Below are 10,829 nucleotides of genomic sequence, written 5' to 3'. Positions count from 1 at the left end.
TGAGTAATCTTACCTGATGCTGATATTACAGTAGCCGGTATTAACAGTTAACGCGATCTTGCTCTTGATTTTATTATTTTTTTATTATTATTTATTTGCCGCTAAGCAAATATATCAAACATCCGCGCGGTAAGAGCATCTACGGTAATTCACGTTGGCCAAAACACACAAGGAAACGCGTTGTGAAATAAAATATCACGGGCAATCACAGACATTCGCATTCGGACGGGATTAGTTTTCTCAGAGGATCACTGAGTTTGCTAAAAAATGGTAGGTAATTTGCTCTGGAATTATCACAGAGGTCGTGTGAGAAAAACACAGACGTGGCAGATTCGGACGGGATTAAAATCACCAAGTACGTCTGTGAAACGCAGATTTCTCTAACGACCCCCTGTAAAACTAGTCCCGTCCGAATAGGGCTTTAATCACCAGCAGGGTGGACTATTGTAATGGGGTCCTCACCGGCCTTCCCAAAAAGACCATTAGACAGCTGCAGCTCATCCAGAACGCTGCTGCCAGGATTCTGACTAGAACCAGAAAATCTGAGCATATCACACCAGTCCTCAGGTCCTTACACTGGCTTCCAGTTACATTTAGGATTGATTTTAAGGTACTTTTACTCATATATAAGTCACTAAATGACCTAGGACCGAAATACATTGCAGATATGCTCACTGAATATAAACCTAACAGAGCACTCAGATCACTAGGATCGAGTCAGTTAGAAAAATACCAAGGGTTCACACAAAACAAGGGGAGTCCGCCTTAAGTTACTATGCCGCGCGCAGTTGGAATCAGCTTCCAGAAGAGATCAGATGTGCTAAAACACTAGTCACATTTAAATCTAGACTCAAAACCCATCTGTTTTGCTGTGCATTTATTGAATGAGCACTGTGCAATGTCTGAACTGATTGCAATATATTTTCACTGTTTTTTATGTAAAATCATTTTCAAACTGTTTATAAATTCATTTTAAATAAATGTTTTAATCATTTTAAAAGTTTTAAAATTGCTTGTTTTATTTTTGTTCTTATTTTTCTTCATGATTATTTTAATTTCTTTTATGTAAAGCACTTTGAATTACCATTGTGTACAAATGTGCTATAGAAATAAACTTGCCTTGCCTAACAAACCTTTTTCAATCAACCTGGTTTTCAAAGTTACCTTAACATTTTCTTTGAGCCTTTTATCTTTAAAATCACAATTTCGTAATGTTCAGCAATGCTTAATAATTGCTCTTTAGCTAGGGTGACCAGATTTCTCAGAGTGGAATACGGGACAGACACAGAACCCACAGACCCACAACACCTACTGCACACATACAAGTATTTACACTTAATACTATTGTTAGCTATGTAAAAAAATAAATGTAGACTTACATAAAATTGCAGATCAGTTGAAACAAGATGGTGCAACAGCATCATTCACTGTGCAGAACCTGATTTTACCAAGTGAGACATGTTCCTGGGACAACATCGTTGTTGACCCTGGAACAACATTGTGATTAACCAATCAGATTTGAAGAACCAGTTTATAGATTTTGTGAAGTTTACGCTTAAAATCAGTGTTTGGTGCTTGTACATCAGTGTCATTCATCGATCATTTCCTCTGATTTTAGGGATTACTCATGGTTAAGGTTAGGTTTAGGTAAAATGTTGTTCCAGGGTCAACAAAATATGTTGACCTAGGAACACATCGAACTTGGCAAAATCAGGACGTGCCATTCACTGTTGCGGTTTTGTATTTTTCACTGGAACCAATTTTTGCCAGCGTGCGCTTGTCTTTCAAGAGTTTATCATAAAATGCGGAGCAGTCCAGTCCAAAATTAATTCGTACGAAAAGCATTGCCTTCATTGTTGTTACACTCTGTCGAGATTTTTCATCCGTCCATGATGCATTCATTAACGAGAACACACGCTCCACGGGTGCAGATGTACCAGGCAGGCATAAAACAAACTCCACAGCCAAAGATAAGACTCCAAAGTTGAGTGACTTGCTCCCCATCTCACTAAACACGTCTGTCCATCTATCAGACACAGCCACCTTGTTTTTGTTCCACTCAGTGATGTGACAAGTGACAATATTTTTAGCACATGCCCACTCATCAAAGAGCATGGTTTCATCAACCGATGTGAGAGCAGGTACAGCCATCCAAAAATTCATGAGACTAAAAAACTAAAACTAAACTAAAAAAAAAAAAAAACATCAATATCAGCCATGAGAAAGATCACCTCAAGATTAGATTATTGTAATGCTTTATTGGGTGGTTGTTCTGCACACTTAGTAAACAAACTACAGCTAGTCCAAAATGCAGCAGCAAGAGTTCTTACAAGAACCAGGAAGTATGACCATATTAGCCCGGTCCTGTCCACACTGCACTGGGTACCTATTAAACATCGTATAGATTTTAAAATATTGCTTTAAAATATTACTTATAAAGGCCTGAATGGTTTTGCACCCCAGTATTTGAATGAGCTCCTTTTACATTATAATCTTCTACGTCCGCTACGTTCTCAAAACTCAGGCAATTTGATAATACCTAGAATATCAAAATCAACTGCAGGCGGCAGATCCTTTTCCTATTTGGCGCTTAAACTTTGGAATAACCTTCCTAACATTGTTCGGGAGGCAGACACACTCTTGCAGTTTAAATCTAGATTAAAGACCCATCTGTTTAACCTGGCTTAGACATAACAGACAACTAGAGCCCCAGATACAGATCCCCTGTAAAGACCTTGTCTCAGACGACCACCAGAACAAGACCACAGCAAACAGATGATTTTTCTGCACGATCGGACTTTGCTGCAGTCTGGAATTGAACTACTGGTTTCGTCTGGTCAGAAGAGAACTGGCCCCCCAACTGAGCCTGGTGTCTCCCAAGGTTTTTTCTCCATTCTGTCACCAATGGAGTATCGGTTCCTTGACGCTGTATATATCAGAGATATATATATTATTCAGCAGACAAGATTGTAATGGTATAACTGCTTTTACAGAATTAACTTAATTACTGAATTTCACTGAAAATATATTTTATATACAGATGAGAGAACCAAAACTCTGACTAGCGCTGTAGAAATCCCACCAAGAAAGAAGGTGGATGTTGACATCACCATCGGCAGAGTGACGTCTGACCTGCCTTACACTGGCACAGTGATCATCACTTGCAAGAACAGCAGTGTCACAGTATGAAACCAAGGGTCAATACAAAGACATCACTTACACTGATATCAAAGTGAAATCTAAAGAATCTAGTGTGTAATTTTAAGAAAAAATTCTTCTTTGCGGTCTTTAATTTTTACCAGCAAATTAGCAATGTATACATTTTCTACTTTAGTGTGATTTGTTTTAGATTTCCTCCTTTGTTCCATTTCAAATGTCTATTTGCTCCATTTTTTAAGAGATGAAATACTCAGCACTTTCTTTTTCAAATAATCTTATACAAAAATGGTTATTTTGTGGTATTACCTTTAAAGCTCCCTTTTGGAACCTTTTTTTTTTAAAGAGTGAAATCAAGCTTTATATCTGATTTTCAAATTCCTCCAAATCTTAGTTGCTCGACTCTAATAATCTAAATGTGAATAAATGAAGTGTATCTTAAATTTCTCTAATACAAAATAAAGGTTAAATTGGATTGAATTAATTTTATTTACTCTACACTTTAGATTATTGTTGTTTCATTTTTTTTGTTTTTTCTTTCAAAACTTTCATTAATTACATTAATTAAAAAATTATGACTTCAAAGGTTTGTAATGTAAACATCATTCAGCACTTTCAAATGGTATTCTATAATCTGAATAAAATGATTAATATATATTTGGACACTCCATCCCATACCTTTGTCACTCTATCCTGGCGGTTGGCAGACTAACTTGAATGGTACATCCTGCCACCTACTGGATAGAGGTGTGGAGTGCATAATGGTTGGGATATTGCAAAACAATAACACAATTGAAAAGAAGGGAGAGAAGAGAGGGAGATTTTTTTTTTTTTTTTTACATAGCCACCTAAAAATACTCTTCTCACAATGGTGTGTGCTCTTTTAGAATTAATAAATTCGTTATTGCTAAATGATCTTCTTATTCTCTTAAGTGCACTATTCCTTTTACTTATTGCCTCACTACACTCCTCATTCCACCATGTTCCACCATGGAACAGCTTTCTTCCTATTACCAGCCTTCTTCTTTCCTATTACTTCCTCAGCAGTACTCTGGAGAATTTCACACAACGTATGATTAAAAACTTCTACATCTTCCATAGAATTGTTAAATTCAGACATTCTGTTATAACACAACTTCTAAATTCTTTTGCAATTGGCAGATTTAAACTTCCACCGTGGCTTTCTTTCCACCACAGTTTGTGCTAGATCTAAACCAATTGTACTGATGATGGGAAAATAATCACGAAGAACTGTGCTTTGATTTATAATATTCAAATCACATTTTCCAGCTAAACTTTCAGAGACTAGTGCCAAGTCTAACCTTGAATATTTTCCCTGTTACAAATCAACTCTAACCCTCCCCAATCTAGCATGTCTTCTATGATCATTCCATTCTAATCTGTTTTAGTACTCCCCCATAATGTGCTGTGCGCATTCAAATATGGGACTTCTATTCCCTCCCATATTTCCTAATGTAGCTTATCCTTACATAAAAGTTATTATTATTAAAATATTATATAAATTATTCTAATTCTCTGTGCTCATTCCCATATTTCAACCAACACAACATCTTGCTCATCGTTGACTACAACTGTTCTATACCCAATACCTGGTTTAATAAATGTTGCTACTGTACCCTACCACCATTTATATATATATATATATATATATATATATATTTTTTTAGCATTAGCATTATCATTTTCATTAGCAATTAAACTTCTTGCATTTCATTGCAATATTGTTATCACCATTATGTACAACCACATGTTTGCCTGTTTACTGTCTGACTATTTACTGGTTGCATCACAAGATCCTATCGTTTATCATATCTACCATAACATCCTCTAACTCCAAGTACTTTCCAGCAGCTCTAATAATGGTTTAGATTCTTTTTGAGCTGCTTTCACTTTGGGCGGAGCAATTTACCACTTCTGCTATGAACGTTACAAGTGATTTTTTGTCAAAACTTGATTCTCTTTACTTTTTTCTTTCAACATTATTTTTTGTTGTGGGTCTGTTGTCCTGTCAGTTGCATTGGGTGTCTGTTTTACTTTCTTTAGAGCCTCAGCGTATGATATTTCTTCACCCACTCTGTCATTTTGGACTTTTACTGCATTTTTCCTTACTTGACATCCTCCATATCCTGCACTTTGCTCTCCTCCACAATTACAGCATTTAGGATTAACATCTTGTCCACACTTACCATACTCATGATCACCTCCACATCGCACACATGTGTTGGTCTCTACACACTACCGCAACGTGACCAAACTTTTGTCAATTATAACATCTTAGCGGTGGAGGAACATATGGTCGAACAGTGGCTAAGTTTACATAAAACCAAATAATCAGATTTCAGTCGGACTGAAAAGCCTTTATGTGAACACCTTAATGGTTTTGATTGAGCTACATTTGAATGAAATTTGGATCGGATTGATGGGTGTGGTTTATTACTCTTCTAACACGATTGAGAGTGCATGTAAACACTCGATCAGATTGAACCACAAAACAGAAAGGTCTGAACATGTGCAATGAATGAGCGGCTCTTCTTTTTGAATAAAGTATTGTATAAGTGTGTGTCCTGTCATTATAAAATCTCCTTCCACTTGGCAACTGTGTAGTGAAGCAGGACAACCTTGTTTTGGATACTAATTTGGGCATGGAGAGTTTCGGGCCCTGGTGTTTTCAGTTACTCTTTGTAAGGTCTTGCATGTGTTATGGTTGCAGTTCTAAGCCTTTTATCCTGGTTTTTGGTGGTCTGCCTGTTTATCTGGATTACTCTGTTTGCCTCAGCCCAGAACTCTCTCATTGTTTAGACTGCATATTGTGTTTGAACCCATGCCTGTTTTGACTACGATTATCCATCTAATAAACTACTGCACTTGGATCCTCAGCCTTCATGTCCCTGTGCAGTTTTGTGACAACAACCATGAGGCACGTTTCTGTTCGAGTTTGTGTTTGGAATGACTTGAATAACTAGTGTATAATCTTCAATTGTTTAGTGTATGGCGTCCAGTTTTTCAAGTGTAACTTGTTAGACAGCGAGTGTGTGATATCTAGTGTTTTAATGATGTTTAAACACGTGTAAAGCATCAAGCAGGCATTACAAAGAGTAGGTTGAGCAAGATATATTTTGTTTGATAAAATTTATTACATATAGCCTACTCTTTTCGACCATGTGAGTGAATGATGACAGAATTACAATATTTGGTTTATTTTCTTAATTTTATTATTATTACTATGAAAATATGAAATGTAGTTCATTTATTTAATGAAATGATACTCTAAATAATAAACTAAATCTGACAGTAGGTTTTGGTAAATGTCCTGATTAAGTCATCGAGTCATTTATTCATTTATGATTTGTTCAAATGGCTGATTCATTCAGGATTGAAGTAAATGGTTCTTTATGAATAGTTCAATGAATCATTAGGTTTGTTCGACATGAAGCGGGTCATCACCATCAGACCGATCGGTGTGTGACATCAAAGAACCGCAAGAGCTTAAAGAGCAGACGATTCCTTGTGCTTTTGATTCGCCCTCGCGGTACTTTGATGTCAAACACCCATTGGTCTGTGGTCACTTCAAAGCCAATGCAAATGCCAATGGTTTAATACACCAAATGGTTCCCCAAATTCGTTCAAAACGTGGATTAAGAAATGGAATGCCCCTCTGGGTTGCTCGGAGATGAACAGTTCCACTTTGTCTTTATATTTTGGTTGGCAAAATTGAGAAAAACAGACAATATTGTATCTAAATAACACAATATTAACTTAATGAACTGTTGTATAAGAGGAGTATCACATTTGCAATACTGTGATATTGCACTTAGCCTACTTCTCATGTGATATTTCTTAACTATGTGACATAAATATGAGACACAATCTCAAACTGGCTTTTTACTCTACAGTATATCTTGCCTTTAGGGACATTTTCTAAGCTCCATCACGCGGTAAATTGTTACCCTGCCATATATTAGTCATGAATCTACTGTATTTAATGGCAGATGATCCACATAGGTCTGGGACAGGGCAAGTGCATCAAATACCTTAAGAATTTTAGCGTTATTTTTCTTCATAATTCATTAATCGAATTAACTCGTTAAATTACCAGCCCTAATAAATATTGAAACTTTTGCACACAAATGAAAAAAGCAAGCCCAAATTTCTTTAAATCATGGAATATGAATGAATTATTTATTGACAATTTTAGAATACACACACAAGACACATTCATTAATGTATTTGATTTAGATCTGAGATGTTAATTCGGATTTTAATCTGTGATATCATTTTCAGATTTCTTTAAAGATGTCCTACCCAACAAATCTGTTTAAAATTGGTGGTAAAGGAGGTTCACCATTTTCATTGACTGGTAAGAACAATGGTTCCAGTTTAGAGAAGATCGGGGTCTGGGTGGGAGAATCTCAGGTGAAGGCTGTCAAAGTTTGGCTTTCAGATGGCAGAAGGGAAACCTTTGGCGAACCAGCTGGACCGTATCAGGAGTACACATTCAAAACTGATGAGTGTTTCACCTCACTGTCCCTCTGGGGGAATGGAGCAGGAACACGTCTTGGAGCCATCAAATTCAAGACCAGTAAAGTAGGAGAATTTCTTGCAAAAATGACAAGCTGGGGTTTAAAACAAGAATATCCCATAGATATCGGCTCTGGATATTGTTTGGGAGTTGTAGGAAGATCTGGTGCAGATATTGACTGCATGGGATTCATGTTTCTCAACGCAGTTCAATCAACAGTCCTCACTAATGTCAAATATCCCACAATAAACCAACTGATACCACAGGTGACCGTGGAAGAGATCAAATCAGTCACTTACAGAAATGACTCCTCTGAAAAACAACAGGAAACGATTGAAACCTCAAAAAAAGTGATCAAAACATCTTCATGGTCGATGAGTGTCAGCTTTACGGCAACATTTAGTGTGGGAGTGAAGGCAGGGGTTCCAGAGGTTGTAGAAGTTTCTACAGGATTCAGTTTCACCGTTGGAACGGAAAGCACTTACAGCCATGAGTACACTGATGAGAGAACCGAAACTCTGACTACCACTATAGATGTGCCACCAAGAAAGAAGGTGGATGTTACCATCACCATCGGCAGAGACACGTCTGACCTGCCTTACACTGGCACAGTGATCATCACTTGCAAAAACGGCAGTGTGTTACATTATGAAACCAAGGGCCAATACAAAGGCATCACTTACACTGATATCAAAGTGAACACTAAAGAATCTGATCTTTAATGTTAAGACAGATTGTTCTTGGCTGGGCTTGATCTGATTTTACCAGCAATGTATCACTTTTAATTGTTTTACTTTAGTTTGCAAGAAACTGCCCTTTATCTTTCTTGAGAGAAAGTGCCTTTTTTTAAAATAAATTATATATGTATTATTTGTGCATGTGTTTGTGTTTTTCTGTCTGCACATAGCTTTCCTTGTCAAACAAATAAAAAAATCTAAATATCAGGTCGGGTCAGGTCAGGAAATGTTGTGACTGTTTTTTTTTTTAGGCTACTCAGTTTATAATAGGCCTAAATACATTATTTAATTTGTTAAAAACACAGGCAAATGAGCTTCTTTAGTACTTCTTTGCTGTTGTCTTGTTAATTAGATGGAGTACCCATGAACTTCAGTAGAGGGCACTCCACTCAGGACCATTCCACCCATCACAGTTAAACTTCATGAGTCAAAGCAAGTCACCAATGATCTTCATGAGCACAGTCCAGTCACCAATGATCTTCATGAGCACAGTCAAGTCACCAACGATCTTCATGAGCACAGTCAAGTCACAGTTGATCTACATTAACCCAGGCAAATCACCACAGATCTACCAGAGCCTCGTCACATCTCAGCCGAACTCCCAGAGCCTCGTCACATCTCGGAGCTCTCGTCCTATCCTGTCACGACCATGGAGGCCGTCTATGAGCTCTCATTCATTCCGGTCAGGGCTACGGAGACCATCCACCAACTCTCTGTCTGTCCTGTCATGGCCACGGAGGTCCTCCATGAATTCACAGCCTACCCTGTCATGGCCACGGAGGCCAGCTACCATCTCATCACGGCCACGGAGGCCGCTATTAACCTGTTTATGTTCTCTGTTTCAGTCCTACCCAGGTAGGCTTCTGTTCCGTCTGCTCGGCTGTGGTGGTCCTCTGCAGCGCCCTGGTGGGCTTCTGTCTCGTCTGCTCAGCTATGGGGTCCTCTACTCTGCTCTGGTGGGCTCCCATGCCACCTGCTCTGCCTTGGTGGACCCTTGTTCCCGAGTTAGGACCATGGTGGGCCCCTGTTCCCGAGTTGGGCCCATGGCGGGTTCCTGTTCCAGAGTTAAGCCCATGGAGGACCCGGTTTCCTATGTCTGGCCCCCAGGAGGGGCTCCTGTTTTCCCGAGTTAGGAAGGGCTCCAGTTCCGCCTGCTGGGTTGATTAACTGAATGTGCTCCACTCGCATTTAATGAGGTTTAATTATCTGAACATGCTCCTCCTGAACTTTGCTAAATGAAGAGCACTTGAAACAAATATGTTTCCTTACCATTTTATTTATACAAAACCTGTTGTAAGTATTTTTATATTTTTACTTAAATATGCATATTAATAACTTTAAGTTAAACACACCACACGTCGTTGCTTAATGTTCATTTAATGACAGTTTTTCTTTTATTAGTCAGGATTACTTTTATTTTTTTCAATAATTTGTTTAGTAATTTCTTTATAGTAACACACTGACCCCTTATTTTGGATAATGAACACTTTTTTTTTTTTTTTTGATAGACTAAATATGCCATTATGTTTTGTAGAGAAATACATTTAATATGAATATACACAAATCAGCTGCTAGTGGAAGTGATACAAATAAACTACTAAATAAAAAGTCTAGTTTGTTTTTCTTCAATTGTAATCGGGGGTGCTTGTTCATATGGTTAAAATTATTTTCAATAAATATGGCAACAGTATTTATGATTGGAAAATGAAAAAAATGAAGTAGGTGTATCATGATCGAGCACTAAATGTAGGCTAAACATCTGCGTTTTAGAAGATATACAGACAGTTGAGGTAGATGTTTTGAAACATAATAAACAATACTCTAGTATAGTGAGCTTGCTGTTTGACTGGGTTCTTAAACTTAGTATTTGGAGAGTCAGCGCCTGACTAGGGCTGGAAATCAATTCCAAAGGAAAGGAATCGATTCCTTGATTCAGAGGCATAAGGAATCAAGATTTGATTCCACAGGTTGTAATCGATTCCATCGAGGAGAACTGACTCCTTTGTAAGACTCAGATTAACAGTTCATCATGAATTCGCCTTAGTGAAACAGTGGGTGCATCCAAAAACTGAAAAATGCTGCCTTCGGAGGTCGTATTCCAAGGTAGGAAGGCATCAAGGCACGTACGAAATCAATGTCAGCTTATCTCCTGAGATGCCTTCACCTGGCCGGTTTTTGAAGGCAGCATAGATGTATCCTTCGCTGCCTTTGATATCCCACAATCCTGTGCATTCCATTCTGTGACAGTTAAGCCAAAAATAAAGATGGCATCTGAAAGTTGCGGTCTTAGTAAGTAAAGTTGGATCTCATTCATAAAACCGGTATGTAATCTCTTCATTCAAATATTGTGCGTGACTCAGGTTTAAACGGGGATATTAATTGGTTTTACTACAGGT

At 37.9% G+C, this 10,829-nt stretch overlaps 1 protein-coding gene across 1 annotated transcript; it reads left to right on the top strand.

The window, feature by feature from the left end:
- The first annotated feature begins 7,464 nt into the window (after window positions 1-7,464).
- On the top strand, window positions 7,465-8,493 carry LOC113111101 (aerolysin-like protein). Its single transcript, XM_026275565.1, has one exon. The coding sequence runs from the start codon at window positions 7,471-7,473 to the stop codon at window positions 8,416-8,418; it is 948 nt and encodes a 315-aa protein (XP_026131350.1). The 5' UTR covers window positions 7,465-7,470; the 3' UTR covers window positions 8,419-8,493.
- Window positions 8,494-10,829: the final 2,336 nt, after the last annotated feature.

Source organism: Carassius auratus, chromosome 2 (assembly GCF_003368295.1).
Source record: "Carassius auratus strain Wakin chromosome 2, ASM336829v1, whole genome shotgun sequence".
NCBI classification, from domain to species: Eukaryota; Metazoa; Chordata; class Actinopteri; order Cypriniformes; family Cyprinidae; genus Carassius; species Carassius auratus.
This window is presented reverse-complemented; position numbering and strand designations above follow the sequence as displayed.